At 40.3% G+C, this 15,865-nt stretch overlaps 1 protein-coding gene across 4 annotated transcripts; it reads right to left on the reverse strand.

Moving 5' to 3' along the window:
* Nucleotides 1–455: 455 nt before the first annotated feature.
* Nucleotides 456–15,542, reverse strand: adprh (ADP-ribosylarginine hydrolase). Of its 4 annotated transcripts, none has more exons than XM_031892489.1 (4): nucleotides 15,468–15,542; nucleotides 5,154–5,511; nucleotides 3,276–3,636; nucleotides 456–1,734 (listed from the first exon to the last, which is right to left on the reverse strand). In XM_031892489.1, the coding sequence occupies exons 1-4, from the start codon at nucleotides 15,495–15,497 to the stop codon at nucleotides 1,347–1,349; spliced, it is 1,137 nt and encodes a 378-aa protein (XP_031748349.1). In that variant the 5' UTR covers nucleotides 15,498–15,542; the 3' UTR covers nucleotides 456–1,346. The 4 variants fall into 4 exon arrangements, with proteins under 4 accessions (XP_031748349.1, XP_012825472.1, NP_001107365.1 ...); XM_012970018.3 differs by lacking the exon at nucleotides 15,468–15,542 and adding an exon at nucleotides 10,647–10,783; NM_001113893.1 differs by lacking the exon at nucleotides 15,468–15,542 and adding an exon at nucleotides 10,647–10,707.
* Nucleotides 15,543–15,865: the final 323 nt, after the last annotated feature.

Below are 15,865 nucleotides of genomic sequence, written 5' to 3' on the forward strand. Positions count from 1 at the left end.
TTCATCTTCTGAAACTCCAGTCAGGGGGGTAGGAGGTGACATCACAGAGGCAGGATGGGTGGCATCGGGAGGCAGAAAAGTGCCATGTTATCAACCTGCCCCCAACATCAATCAGTGATTGGTCCAGAAAGCACCAAATTACGGGAAAGCCATCTCCCATAGATCATCTTAGGAAATTATTTTTTTTTAAAAATTGATTTTTTCTTATAAAAAGATTAAAACAGTACATTTAACTTGATCCCAATTAAGGTATAGTTAAACCTAATATTATTGTTTTTCCGTTAAGGATTAATTGAGGGTTTAAATATTTTTTTTAGTATAAAAAGTATGGAGATCCAAATTACAGAAATACCCCTTATCTAGAATACTTGGGAACTGGGGTTTTCCAGATAACACGTCTTAACCCTTTGCATGCATTAGATTAAAAATGTCTTTAATAAGGAGACAATGCAAGATTTACAGTATATTACAAATTGTTTATTCATATAATGAATTACACAAAAAACTCCAAAAATGCAATTCTTTGGTTTCATCTACCCTGTATTTGGCACTCCCTATATACACACTGGTGCTGCCAACCACATATATTTCCACCTAAACACATTGTCTATAGGACACATGTGTTATACCTTTTACGCATAGTGAGGGCTTATTTTGTCATGACAAAACTGGGAAGCAAAACAGAATAAATAAAAGACAATGAAGAATGTAGATACAATGGCAACGTTTGGTAAAGAAATGCAACTTTATTTTTATGGTGTTTAAAAATGAGTGTGCTACCTGTATATATATTATATATACACTACCTACAAGACAAGCATTGAAAGTCAAGTCTAGCCCTACACAGACACGTCCAGTGATCCCCAGTGGCTCATGAGCAACATGTTGCTTACCACTGAGTGTCTGAAAAGAGCCTTCAAAGTATGTAAGCCAATTTATGTGCTGGTAGAGTACATCTTTTTGTGTACCTTGGTCTTTGATCCCCTTCCTGTATATTAGAACATTTTATAGCTTTTACATTGTAACCTGATTAAGCTTCCTATTTCCTTACCACTTGGGGTACCACATGTAAATTATTTAATTGTATTCATTTTCCAAGGGTATAATGCATAACTACAGGCATGTGTTAATTCTAGTTTATTAATCCTGATTTATGGTTTTGAATTCACTATGTAAATTATATTATTACACTGGTAATGGAATTATGTAAATGGTTTATGCCCTTTTGTTATGGCCCCACATGTAAATGCATAACTTTTGGTTGGTTGCAGTCAGAATACATACTGTAGCTTATGCAGTTGCTGTTTGTGTCAGTGCTGTAGAATTTCCATCCCTCTAACCATTCTCTATGAAAGTTGATATAAGCCTCTTCCTAGTTTTTCCAGTCGGTCTCTGTATTCCAGCTTTTTGTAGTTTGCTTTACTGACACCCTTAAAACCATACATTGCCCCCCACCAGGAGGCTGCAATGGCAGCAGTAGAATCACTATCTCCTCCATGGAAAAAAGCCCTGTGAGAAAGTTCAGTCCAGCTGTCCCCAGAACCAAGAATGGCATCATAGGCAATCATGGGGGCATCATGCCCACTGCTGCCCCCCCAACCATGGAAGCTAAGTGACGTGTAAAACTTATCCCTTTCCTCCACACCATAATTCTCTGGAAACTTTGGTTGCGAATTTCCATCTAAGATGCCTCTTAGGGTAAGGTACGACTTCCAACTGCTTTCAAAGTAAGACCTGGACAACACAAAAAATGATAAGAAACATGTATTAGTCGGATGCTTATTATGCTCTTATAGATGACTTAGTGCTTTTGCACCAATTTCTTGGGCAACTTAAACATTTGGTGCTCAAAGTGCACCATGCGCTCTTACTCTGCTAAGGAAAAATGTCATAGGGACATCAGTCATTTAAATTGAAATTGAGCTACAGAATCTAGTTGTTACATAGCAGAAATAAAATGCAATACAAAGATTTTAGTTCTTACACAAACAGATAAACAGGGATCAAATGTCCTTCCTAGTTCTAAACAAAACACAAATGAAAAGCTTTCTCGTGTAAGCAAATATAAACTATCAATATGCTCACGCAGGGTACTTCTCTGTAATTTAAGGGATGTGACACACGGGATGATTAGTCGCCCGCAACAAGGGAGATTTTTCACGCGGCGACTAATCTCCCTGAAATGCCATCAATCCAGCTAGAATGTAAATTGCCAGTGGGATGGCATACGCGGTGCGGTGATTTGGCGAAATCGCTGAAGTTGCCTTGAGAGGAAACTTCTGCGATTTCGGCACCACATATGCCATCCCACCGAAGATTTACATTCTAGCCGGTGGGATATCTTAAAGGACAAGAAACCCACCAAGTAAACAGCTAATTTTTTTTCTAAACTGGAGAATTACAGGGATTCTGTCATGATTTTTATGGTATACTTTTATTTTTAAATTACACTGTTTACATACTTGGATTTCTTACTATTGAGTGCTATTCTGATATCTACTGGGAGCTGCGTGATATCACTCTAACTCGCATGGCAGCAGTAAAGTGTTACTGAAGTTTATCAAAGCACAAGTCACATGGCTGTGGCACCCTGGAAAATGAAGAACACGGCTAGGCCCATGTGAAATTTCATCATTAAATATAAAAAAAACTTGTGCTTTTAAAAAACAGATTTCAATGCAGGTTTCTGCTGGAGAAACTCTATTAACTGATGTGTTTTGAAAAAAAAAAAAGCGTGTTTTCCCATGACAATATTCCTTTAAATAATTACAAAATCACAAAGATGGATGGCACTGCAGGTTGTGGGATGCATGCAAAAGGTAATCCCTGGGCAGCATGATGTCATTACCTTTACAGTCACATAAAGGGCTTATAAAGAATGTCCCACGCAGTTGGCAATGAGCAAAAAACAGGCCACAATCAGAGCACAGAGACCTGCGTGAATAGAGCACTGCCTGTGTTCTACAATACCAACCCCCTACCTGCCCCTATCTTTTGTCATTTTGAGGCGCAAGGTAGGAGTAACCTGCATCGGGGCCCTATCTTTACCTAAAACAGGTGGTAAGGACAGGGCTGCTCAGTGTAGCCGGAAGTACAGAGTGCAGGGGGATGCTAGTGAATGAGCACTAAGAGGATGCACTTTTGTGCAAGTTAGTGTTCATTCTTGAACCCAGGGGGTGCAAGTGCAAGAACGCTATAGTCATGTTAACTGTGACATCTGGTGTGCTCGCATATAAATGTTCATGTTATATGTGAGACAAAGACACATAACTCACCAGGTCATTAGATTATCCTGTACATCTCTGCCAGATTCCTCCACGTAGGTTTTGGCTTTGGGCAAGACATCGAGCAAGCCTTTGCCCCACTCATGGGGTGGTTTCCGATTTATTGCATAGGAAGAAAACAATGATGCAGCCAGTGATCCCAGATATCCAGTTGGGTGGTGGTGAGTCATTCTGCCACTCTCTACGCTTATTCGAATAAGGTCATCCAATTGGTCTGGATGGCGAAACCTCAGTCCAATACACATGGCACGCATAGCTGCACCACAGCCCCCAGCACTTTTATGAAATGGAATCTTCCATCCATCTGGGGTGTTGGGTTTGAGTCTATAGGCACTATCCATACAAGTGTTGCCTATGGGCAGAATTTAATAGGTTATGTAATATAAAATGGCTACCTAAAGTGCAGGTATGGAGTATTTAATGTCATCTCTTTAAATTAAAACTCTGGGATCTCCAGTATTCTCCCCAGAAAAAAAAAACTAGCAGGCTGGAAAAAATGAATAAATTAATAAAATGTGTACTTCCCTACTTTTTTAAAAACAGTTTCCAGATTTCCTATACCTGTATTATATAAAGCCGTAACAATACAGAAGGTGCTTAATAAACTGTAGTGATATACTAAACCCCTCCAAAAAATTAAACTCTTGTTACAGAAGCAGTCACTGATACATATGTTTATAAACATTCCTAAAATCTTATCAGAAGTATATATACACACATATACATAAATATTTTTTTTTTAATATATAGTACAGAAGAACCTTGAATATGCTTTAAATTATATCCTAAAAAATGCTGCTTAGTGATATCATTTAGTTAGTTAAATTATGGTGATATAATGTGTGTCACAAAACTAACTGAAACGTGTGTACGGTAATAAATAATATACCACATTGTAAAATTTGAAGATGTTATTATATTTTACAAAAGAGGGCTTATTATTCCCTTTATAATAAATAGGAACCATAAATCTTATGTAAAATCTATCCTAAACTTACTAATGTCATTAGTTATAATGGGTGCATAGTAATGCAATTTGAGCAAAATGATTAAATGAATCTGCTGTTGTAAAATATGAAGATATCAGAAGTCATCTCCAAGTTCCATTACTTCAGCCAAAAATTCAGCCTGGTGCCTGGTCATAAAACTCCTTGCAGACTATATAGGCCGCGAAGGGGGGCTACAGGGGGTACCGCAGTTAGGGGTTTCCATCTCCAATGGAAAGATGTGATTCATGGGACACAAAAAGGGCAGGACTTGGAGACAGTGGGGTTTGGTTGGATCATGGGCAAAGTTTTGTCTTAACTGGAATGTAACTGGTAGAAATCGATCACTAACACACAAGTAACACATAATGACTGTTGAGGTTTATATACTAAACACAGCACACAGTTACATGTTAGATGTAAAAATTTAAAAAAAAAACCTGTGTGTTTTTTTAACAATAGGCATTTTTAACAAAAGGCATTTATAAACCTCACAATGGCTGTTTTTATTCAGCTGTCATACTGGTGAAAAAGAAACCCAATGTGCTGTGTTGCTATAGACTGCAGGCCTTTTGGAGTATGTATCAGAACTATCCAGACCCTCTTTATTGATGAATATTGTGATATCCTAACCACTCTACCTCTGTTAAAAGTTGTGAAAGGGCTCACAACATGACATATTGTTACTCCCTTATAGTGGTGAGTTGTCCCATTTTGCTTAGTGAAAAAAACAGCAAAACAGCAAAAATTTCGCAAAACAAACAACTTTTTTAAGCAGACATTGGAGTCCATGGGCATTTTTCATGGTGAAACCTTGCGAAAAATAAAAATTATTAGTACTCTCCAGCATAAAACTACTTAAAAAAATTAATAATATAATTACCAGGAGCCCTGCCATTCATGTCATGCATGCATTCTTTGTATTTCTTTGCCAGCAAGGGATAAAGTGTAGCTGGGTCTGTGTTTTTGCCTGCCTCCACCAAGGCCTCAGCCGTTGCAATGTGCATTACTGTGTCATCGCTTACGAGCCAGTGATTCACATCAATGTTCTCTATGCCTCCCAGTTCGGCCAGCTCATTATGGATTTTTAGTCCTTGTCTGCTGAATTCCCACTTGCCACGATTATAGCCGAGGGCATCTCCTGCACCACTAAGGACCATGGCAGCCACATAGTTTTCCACCAGACCTGAGCACATACTTGTCCAAAAGGTGGATCTCCAGCAAAGACCGGTAAATATCAGCTGAATTAATAAAAAAAGAATATTGAGTTATTAATGAAACTATAAACTATTCTTTTACCACTCTCCAGATAATCATCCGTTATTCTCTCTTGACAGATGTGCATCTTAGCTTGACCAAGGTAAACACTGGATCATTGTAATACTTTGTCACTTGATTAAGCAATCAAGTACATGTAAACTAGTATGTGCATCAATAAAAAATGTCTACACACACCAAGTACAAAGTTCTTAAAAAAGAACTGTAGATGAAATAGAAACTTGTTCCTGTACACAAAGCCTGAAAAGTAGGGTTGTCTAACCTAAAGGCCAAGGGCTAAATTGGCCTTCCAAAGGCTTTTATGGCCCTAAATTCCCCACAAGCTTCACAGACATGTGTAAATGGCATAATTTATTTAAAAAGGGATCCTGTTCTCAGCCTGAAAACTATAGGCCTGTTAGTCTGACATCTGTAGTAGGAAAGCTTTTGGAAGGGGTAATAAGGCATAGGATACTTGGATACATTGCAAATCACAATACTAAAAGTTTGTGCCAGCATAGTTTTATGCACCACAGATCTTGCCAGACTAATTTAGTCGCCTTTTCTGAGGAGGTGAACAGGAACCTCGATGCTGTAATGGCAGTGGATGTTATCTACTTAGACTTTGCTAAAGTGTTTGATACAGTACCTCACAGAAGGCTAATGATAAAATTGAGGAATATTGGCCTAGAACATGATATTTGGATTTGGATAGAAAACAGGTTGAAGTATAGGTTACAAAGAGTGGTGGTAAATGGAACATTTTCTAATTGGGCCAGTGTTGTTAGTGGAGTACCGCAGGGGTCAGTCCTTGGTCCTTTGCTTTTTAACTTGTTTATTAATGACCTGGAGGTGGGCATAGAAAGTACTGTTTCTATTTTTGCTGATGACACAAAATTGTGCAAAACTATAAGTTCCATGCAGGATGCTGCCACTTTGACAAAATGGGAAATGAGGTTCAATGTTGTCAAGTGCAAAGTTATGCAGTTTGGTAGAAATAATATAAACCTAAGTTATACACTAGATGGTAGTTTGTTGGGGGGATCCTTAAATGAGAAGGATCTGGGGATTTTTGTAGATAACAAGTTCTCTAGTTCCAGGCAGTGTCATTCTGTGACTACTAAAGCAAATAAAGTGCTGTGCTGGGACCTATAAAGTGCCTCTTTATAGGTCCCAGGTAAGGCCTCACCTTGAGTATGCAGCGCAGTTTTGGGCTCAAGTAGGGATATTAATGAGCTGGAGAAAGTGCAAAGACGTGCAAATAAATTGGTAAAGGGGATGGAAGATTTAAACTATGAGGTTAGACAGTCACGGTTGGGGTTGTTTTCTCTGGAAAAAAGGTGCTTGCGAGGGGACATGATTACTCAGTACAAGTAGATTAGAGGGGATTATAGGCAGATAGGGGATGTTCTTTTTTCCCATAAAAATGATCAGCGCACCAGAGGCCCTCCCTTTAGATTAGAAGAATGGAACTTTCATTTGAAGCAGTGTAGGTGGTTTTTCACGATGAGGGCAGTGAGGTTTGGAAATGCCCTTCCAAGTGATGTTGTCATGCCATGTGATGGCAGATTCTGTTGATGCCTTTAAGAGGGGCCTGGATGATTTCTTGAACAAGCATAGTATCCAAGGCTATTGTGATACTTATACCAACATCAATACTAACTGTAGATTTATTTGGTTTATGTATGTGAGTGTATAGATAGGTAAGTATAGGTTTGTGTGTGCTGGGTTTACTTGGAAGGGTTGAACTTGATGGACCCTGGTCTTTTTTCGACTATGTAATGTGGTCTACAAACCTATAATATATACCAGTAAGTTAAACTGTTGACTAAAAAGTGTTCTGAAACTTATTCAGTAAATATTTCTTTGGAATGTGGACATGAGTGTCCCAGAACAATGCAAGCTTAACAGCAAACGGTTTTTGTATTCATCAGAATAGGGAGTGGCTGCACACACAAAAAAGCATTTTAATTACTATGGTTCTCTAGGAGAGTTATGGCACATACAGCAATGCTGGGACTATGTTCACCTAGGTAATCAATAGCTCTGTGTATAAATATATATATATATATATATATATATATATATATATATATGTAACGCTTTTCTGACCCAATTTGGAATAAACCCAGGCTAGTAGTGAATAGCGAGCATGGGTTACATTTGCGACACTTAATACAAAGGGGTGAGCCTCTGCTATGTGGGAGAATCAGGATGGAGCGAGGGTGTAGTGGAACTACAACTAGCTGAGGTGTGGTGTGCAAGTGGTAAAAGATGGACGCCAGAGGATTCTTGCTGATCAACTATAGTACAAGTTTATTAAAGGCACAACTAAATAGTGCAGCAGGGTTATACTCACAGACACAGCAGTGTATGATGTCACAGATAATACAGCAGATGTGACACTTTAGGCACAGAATAACCCACTTGGAGGATGCACAGAGGATTAGTTGACACCGGAGATATAGACCTTTCAGAAGGGAGTGTTCCGGCCGACTGTGGTCCAGGGGAGAGCTCCTAACACTGGTACCTGGCGTCTAATAAAACCGGTCCCTAAAGAACGACTACAGAGCCGGGGTGGACTAAACCCTTTTACAACTCCTGGTTGGGGCTATTGACTGCCCTTACTAAATAGACTGACTACAATCACCTCTCCTAGAGGGTGCTATTACAAATCTGTCTGTGCTGGCTTTACCTCGTTCACGGGGCCCTGTCCCCGACTTAGCACTAGGGTAGGTGGTCCCCTAGAGTACAAATGGCTTCTGGGCCTATGTTCTGGTCCAGGCTCAGTTGGGATCTGTCCAGAACACAGCATGCAGCCAAAAGAGGAAGCCACTTCCTTGTGCAAGACACTATATAGTCTGCCAAGGGGAGTGGTCAACCTGGGCTAAACCTATAGAGGGCAGCCTAATAACAGTAACCTGATATCAGAGGGCTCTGCCCTATAACAATACAGATTAGATAAAGATAAGGGATAACACCATAGGGAGCTTAACCCTATGGGTCCCTACATATATATATATATAAATACTTAGTCAGAAAATAACAAAAAGCAAGGAAAATAAGCTATTCCATTATTCATAATTATTATTAACATTGGTACTAAACTATACATAGTACAGGTATAGGACCTGTTATTCAGAATGCTCAGGAACTGTTTTTTTTCCAGATAAGGGGTCTTTCTGTAATTTGGATCCCCATATTAAAAGGGTTGGTTCACATTTAAGCTAACTTTTAATATGGTACAGAATGTCCTATTCTTATCAACTTTGCAATTGGTCTTCATTATTTATTTGAATTTTTGAATGATTTCCCTTCCATTTATAAATCTATCCAGCTTTTAAGTTGGGGTCACTGACCCCAGCAGGTTAAATAATATTGCTTTATAAGCTTACAGTTTTATTATTATTGTTACTTTTTATTACTTTCTATTCAGAGCCCCTCCTATTCATATTCCAAGTAAACAAGTTAAGCAAGACCCTAGCAACCAGATAGCTGTTGGAATTCCAAACTGGAGAGCAGCTTAACAAAAAGATAAATAACTAAAAAACCACAAATAATAGAAAATGAAAACCAACTGCAACTTGTCTCAGAATATCATTGTACATCATAGTAAAAGTTTATTTTAAGGTGAACATCTCCTTTAAAGTAAACTAAAAAATAATTTAAACATCAAATAACCCTGATAGGATAGTTTTTGTCTCCAATAAGGGTTCAGTATATCTTAGTTGGCATAAAGTGCAAGGAGAAAAGGAAGCACAAGAAAAGGAAATCAGTTTTAAAAATTTGAATTATCTGAGTAAAATGATGACTATAGGAGATGGCATTCCCATAATTAGAAGCTTTCTGGATAACGGGTTTCCGAATAATGAACCCCATACCTGTATTTTTCTTTCTGTATGACTGGACAGAATTAACATTATTGAAATTTTACACTGACATATAGAGTCAAGAACAGCAGTTCCTCTGCCAGCCTGGTTTTGTAGAGTAAAAACTTTCATTTTCCACAGTACAGGGATAAGAGCCATTATCTGAAAAAAAACATTATTCAGAAGGCTCTGAATTATGGGAAGGCAAACTTCCACAGGCTCCATAATAATCCAATAATTTAGATTTTTACATATTTTTCATGTAATTTATGAGACATGACCTTGTACTTGATCCCAAGATATAATTAATCCTTATCGGAGGCAAAATAATCCTATCAGGTTTATTTAAGGTTTAAATGATTTTTTAATTTAAAGTAGCGCGATCCCAAATAACAGGTCCCCGGCTTTCTGGATAACAGGTCCCATATCTGTATGTCCTGATTTAATCTAATCTCTTTTGAGTAGAGCCCTCTATACCTCTTTATCACTTGTATCAGATATTGGTTGTATTTTCATAAAGCTTGGAGCAGGGAAACCATGACAGCTGCAAGCTCTGCAGGAAAGCACCAATGGTATGATTCAGTATGACTCAAGTGATGAGTCATTCTCTGTGTGACACCTACAATTCATATGAAAGAAGTTTCTGGCAGGAGTAGGTTATGCTCCCGGGAAATGTAGCGGCTGCATACACAGTACCTCTAACAAATGATTATACAGGTCTGCCGTTAACATATATGTAATGTCACCTATATATGTAATGCCGTCTGCTTAATTCAGTCACTGCAGTTACAACCAAATAAAGTGCAAAGGACACACACATTATTTGGGTGCAGCTATATCCTTAGCCTCAGCCTCCCCATTATTTAACGTTAAAGTTATTCAGAACATAAAATATCTCCCAACATCCCCCCTCCCGGCTCCTGCCTAATGGTACAGCCCCGCTAAAGTGAAAGTTCAGCTTCACTTCCTGGTACAGAACTTTGCGTTCCACTCCTCAACTTTAGTCTATTTTTAACCTGTCGCAGCTCAGAGGCCGCTGAACAGTCTAAGAAGGTTACAAAACCCAGGGAAGGGGCAAGGGCTTATAAGGAAAAATGTCCTTAAGAACGTCATTCTACAACTCCCATTTGAATCTCCTTTGTACTGTCCATTTGAAGTAACTATAGACTCGGCTAGGAAATAGAGACACGCCAGTATGATGACCTTCACACCCCCCAATCCTTGCTCTGAACCCCCAAACCTTTGCTCACCGGCAGTAGCAGCAGGCACCAGGTCCCTAGTGTGGAGCTGGATAGGCGAGGCATGCAGAACTAGGGAGATAACCTACGCCTTTTATTCTGCTTTTCCTTCTGGTTTTCCCTCAGCTCCGCCTCTGAAAGCCGCACACTGACAGCTCTGAGTATTGTGTTACTGTAACACTTTAACTCTTTTACTGCCTGCAGGATTTCAGTCACTGCCTGCCTTTGTGAACATTTTGTGCTTTCTCTGTTTAGTAGTGTTTACTGGTGAAAAACTGTAATGCTGTAAAAGTGTAACCCTTTTTCCAGCCCTGAACTAGCTTTTTAGCTGAAAAAGCAATACTTCCTTGCTAAATTACAAATAGCATAATTACAAAATAAACTTACAGCAGTAGTGTAACTATAGAGGAAGCAGACACTGCGTTTGTAGGGGGGTCAGGGGGGCCCAGACTGTGTGGCCAGCTTCCTCTATAGCCACTTTACCCAATGGAAAATGTGTGTGCCCACTCCCTGCAAGGGCAGGCCGGCGGGAAGGAGCGCAGGTGGCTTGCAGCGCACTGGGACCCTCTGAAGGTATTTTGCAGGGCACTAGGGCACCAGGTTGTTACACTTTCCTTATCCCGGCTTTCAGGCTGGGGGAGGGCTGTGATGTTACTTGGGGTGTGGCTATGTCATGGGGTGGGAAATAGGCAGGCTGGATGAAAAAAGGTGGATGGGGTGGAAAATGGGTGGAGAACTGGGCAGACTAAGTAGGGAACAATGCGCAGCAGAGGCAGGCCTGTGGGAATTAAGGTGGCCACACGTGGCGATTTTCGATCTTTCGTGCGATCGTTCCCACCCTCCACAGATGTTCAGGGCTGAATTGTCAGATATGGAGGTAGAAACAATAGGATTTCTACCTTCTTCTGCCGATTCATCCCTGAAGGTAGATTTTGCTCAGGCACCTTCAATGGCGCCCAATCAAAATCTTTCAACCCGCCCGATCAGCAAGTCGACTGATATCCGCAGCCTTTTGTGATGTCAGTCCCCTCGCAGAGTCACCATAAACGCACCAAATATTGTACAAAACCAGGTTTCGTACAAAATTATTGGTGCATGTATGGCCAGCTTAAGGGATACAAACATTACAAAACATTGCTGGTAAATTTGTAATACCGGTGCTGGCCCTAGATGGTTATTTACTGGCTAGGTAGGCCCATAAAATAATGGCCAGGTGGCAACCCTAGTCCTAGCCTTAGAGCAGGCAGTAGGCTTGCCACCTCATCCCTTTTATACTGGCTACATTTTGAATCCACATCCTGTATAGTTAGTTAGCAGTCAATTTAGATGCATATTGCATACCTCCCAACTGTCTCTTACTGAAAATCCTTTATTTCCCTTTGATCTCCTGCACTAAATGCTAAAAAAGATACAGTGTTTCTCAAACTTAATTAAAAAAGTAGCTTTTGACAGAGAGCTTAAAAAACTAAACAAGCTACACCTACACATAGATACAATTGTAACTAATAAGCTAAACAGATCTCTTAGGGGAACTGAGACTCACAGCTTAAAGGGCAATTTCACCTTCATTAGCAAAACTGTAATAACACATAAATGTGTTCAATCTTTAAATAACCTGCCCTCTTTATATTTTTCAAATGTTGGGAGGTATGATGTTGCATGGCTGCATGTAAATCAGTTCAGTCTGCAGCATGTATCTTAATTGCTAACTAGCCATGAAGGATGGCTGGATGTGGGCAGAATTAAGGGGGCAACACAGGCACGCAGTAAAGACAGGACTAAACTGCTTATTCTGATTCCTAGGGGCACATTTACTAATCCACGATCTGTCCAAAGGCGTCCGAATGCGTTTTTTTTCGTAATGATCGGTACTTTCGTAAATTGTTGCGACTTTTTCGTAGCGTTACGACTTGCGCGAAATGTCGCGACTTTTTCGTAGCCTTCGCGCCGAGTACGAAAGTTTCGGATTCATTCAAGCTTCAGTATTGTGACTTTCCTTGGGCCAGGTTGGAGCTGCAGAGTGCCATTGAGCCCTATGGGAGACTTTCCTTGGGCCGGGTTGGAGCTGCAGAGTGCCATTGAGCCCTATGGGAGACTTTGCTTGGGCCAGGTTGGAGCTGCAGAGTGCCATTGAGTCCTATGGGATACTTTCCTTGAGCCGGGTTGGAGCTGCAGAGTGCCATTGAGCCCTATGGGAGACTTTCCTTGGGCCAGGTTGGAGCTGCAGAGTGCCATTGAGCCCTATGGGAGACTTTGCTTGGGCCAGGTTGGAGCTGCAGAGTGCCATTGAGTCCTATGGGATACTTTCCTTGAGCCGGGTTGGAGCTGCAGAGTGCCATTGAGCCCTATGGGAGACTTTCCTTGGGCCAGGTTGGAGCTGCAGAGTGCCATTGAGCCCTATGGGAGACTATCCTTGGGCCAGATTGGAGCTGCTGAGTGCCATTGAGCCCTATGGGAGACTTTCCTTGGGCCAGGTTGGAGCTGCAGAGTGCCATTGAGCCCTATGGGAGACTTTCCTTGGGCCAGATTGGAGCTGCAGAGTGCCATTGAGTCCTATGGGAGACTTTTCTTGGGCAAGGTGGAGCTGCAGAGTGCCATTGAGCCCTATGGGAGACTTTTCTTGGGCAAGGTGGAGCTGCAGAGTGCCATTGAGCCCTATGGGAGACTTTTCTTGGGCAAGGTGGAGCTGCAGAGTGCCATTGAGTCCTATGGGAGACTTTCCTTGGGCCAGGTTGGAGCTGCAGAGTGCCATTGAGTCCTATGGGATACTTTCCTTGAGCCGGGTTGGAGCTGCAGAGTGCCATTGAGCCCTATGGGAGACTTTCCTTGGGCCAGGTTGGAGCTGCAGAGTGCCATTGAGCCCTATGGGAGACTTTCCTTGGGCCAGGTTGGAGCTGCAGAGTGCCATTGAGCCCTATGGGAGACTTTTCTTGGGCAAGGTGGAGCTGCAGAGTGCCATTGAGCCCTATGGGAGACTTTTCTTGGGCCAGATTGGAGCTGCAGAGTGCCATTGAGTCCTATGGGAGACTTTTCTTGGGCAAGGTGGAGCTGCAGAGTGCCATTGAGCCCTATGGGAGACTTTCCTTGGGCCAGGTTGGAGCTGCAGAGTGCCATTGAGTCCTATGGGAGGCTTCCAAAATCATGCTAAGTCTGAAAGTTTTGCCCGCAGTTTACGTATGAAAAAGTTACGACAAGATACGAGCAAATCGTAATGGCTACAAAAAAGTCGCAACTTTTCGCGCAAGTCGTAAGGGTTACGAAAAAGTCGCGACAATTTACAAAAAGTCGTACCGGCGACGAAAAAATCGCAAAAATACGAAAAAGTTGCAAAATGTTCGTTTTCCAATCGGAATTTTTCCAATTCGGATTCGTGGGTTAGTAAATCAGCCCCTTAGCGTCTTTTTTCATTTGTGTGACATGTTTCATGTTAGTAAAAGTAAATATACGCTGTTTGCATTCTATGGGTATTTATCCCCACCTCCCCATTTGAAGAGCCTAAATTCTAAAGTAATAACTACTTTAAAAGAGACATTGCCAATGTGGAAGGCAGGGTGCAAAGTACAAAAAACAGGTACAATAAACAGGGCCCTGTAGTTAAGTAAAGGCAGGGCTGCCTTGCATCTGCCAACATTTTTTGATTTTGCTTCCCGGGGATCTTTGTAAATGACTCTTTTAAGTCTTTTAGGGAAGTATGTACCAACTTTTCACACTATTTAGGAGTGAATTTGGTTCATTCTTCAATCCTAATTGAAAAAGCAATCCAAATATTTATCCAAAAACTAATTTTCCAAGAAAAAATATAATTCTCACCCCTTGCTTGAGATGTTCTAAACAAATGCAAAACAATTACTTCCGTAGGGATTTCTAGTTGTAGTGTAGTAATTTATAGGCAATTTCAAACACACAGTAAATACATACAATAACCAAAGTAGATAAACTGTGAAGGTAGTGGAAGCACAGAGGCAGTAATATAAAATAGAATGTATAGGCAGGAGGGTGTATGGGCATAAAGGATGGAAGCTGAAATTTGCCCAATGTTTTTTAACCAAAAATGAAAATGCTCTACAACATTAGCAGTTTACTAAAAAAGAGAGTATGGCAGTTTTTGGGGAATGATCTTCACATCTTTTAGTGCAAAACTGTGAATATTTACCAATTTAACAAGAATGAATTTTGGCCAAGAGAAATTCTTCCAGATTCAGGTGCACACACTACCACTATGAAGACAGAGCAGCCACTTTTGCATCTGATTATCTGCATAACCTCCCATATGCTACTATCCCCACACACGTCATTTCTTTATAACATAACTACAATTATATGGGGAAAATTCTCTGGTGAATTTTTATGATAAATTATGCCAAGATAAAATTTGCCACATTACTCTCACAAGAGTGTACAATCTTTAGTAGATATTGAAAACACACCTGACATACCGAGACAAACTTTGGTGGAGTTAGATGAGAAAATTTTAGTAAATATGACTGAGAGGGAGAAAAAAATGTATTAATAAGGAATTTCTTTTAGGCTGGATTAGAAGGAAGTGGTCAAGATATAAGGGGTCATTTACTAAGACCCCAGGCATAAGTGCAAAAGAAATAAGAGGCACAAGAGCAATAATCCAATAAATATTAATCTAAGCTGTGTCAGTCAAAGTGAAGGTGAGAGCCATGCATGCTGCTACTACAGCTATCCATGTGACATGGCAGATGCATTAGGTAAAATGAAGCATGTTATTTTATTACTATTTACACAATCCTACTTTCCATTAAAAGAAAGCGACCAATTGAATTTGTTTTATAATTCAGCCACAAAGTGATACATTATGCTCACCACTAGATGCCACCAATGTGCTGCTTTCATGTAAGAATCTTAGAGAAATACAGTCTTTTCAGGCTCCAAAATATGTTTCTGAAGTGACAGATACATTAACAAATCTATCCTGTAAAACACAAATGTAAAACAGAAATAAAGTCTTAACCTCTATCAATTACATCTATAGATTAATTACATTTATGACATGAAAACTAAAGATTAGCGAGGGAAATGCTTGTTCTCATAATGATATAAATATATTCATTTGAATATGCTAAAGCTACACGTGACCCCATGGCAGTCCAATTTTTTAGCTAGTGCTATCTGACAACTTAGAGAGGACTTCAAGTTAGCTATAATCAAGCACCACCACATCCCCCACCCTTATCAGCACTTTATTTATAATGTCTTTTTGA

This window comes from Xenopus tropicalis, chromosome 9 (genome assembly GCF_000004195.4).
Source record: "Xenopus tropicalis strain Nigerian chromosome 9, UCB_Xtro_10.0, whole genome shotgun sequence".
NCBI lineage: Eukaryota > Metazoa > Chordata > Amphibia > Anura > Pipidae > Xenopus > Xenopus tropicalis.

What these genes read in the sequence shown, in the direction of transcription:
- adprh (XM_012970018.3), bottom strand. Translation starts at nt 10,700, where the DNA reads ATGCCTCGCCTATCCAGCTCCACACTAGGGACCTGGTGCCTGCTGCTA. An exon ending in GGTGCCTGCTGCTACTGCCG is followed by an intron (nt 5,512 to 10,646) that starts GTGAGCAAAGGT and finishes TTATTAATTCAG; the next exon opens with CTGATATTTACCGGTCTTTG. An exon ending in CATGAATGGCAGGGCTCCTG is followed by an intron (nt 3,637 to 5,153) that starts GTAATTATATTA and finishes TTCTGCCCATAG; the next exon opens with GCAACACTTGTATGGATAGT.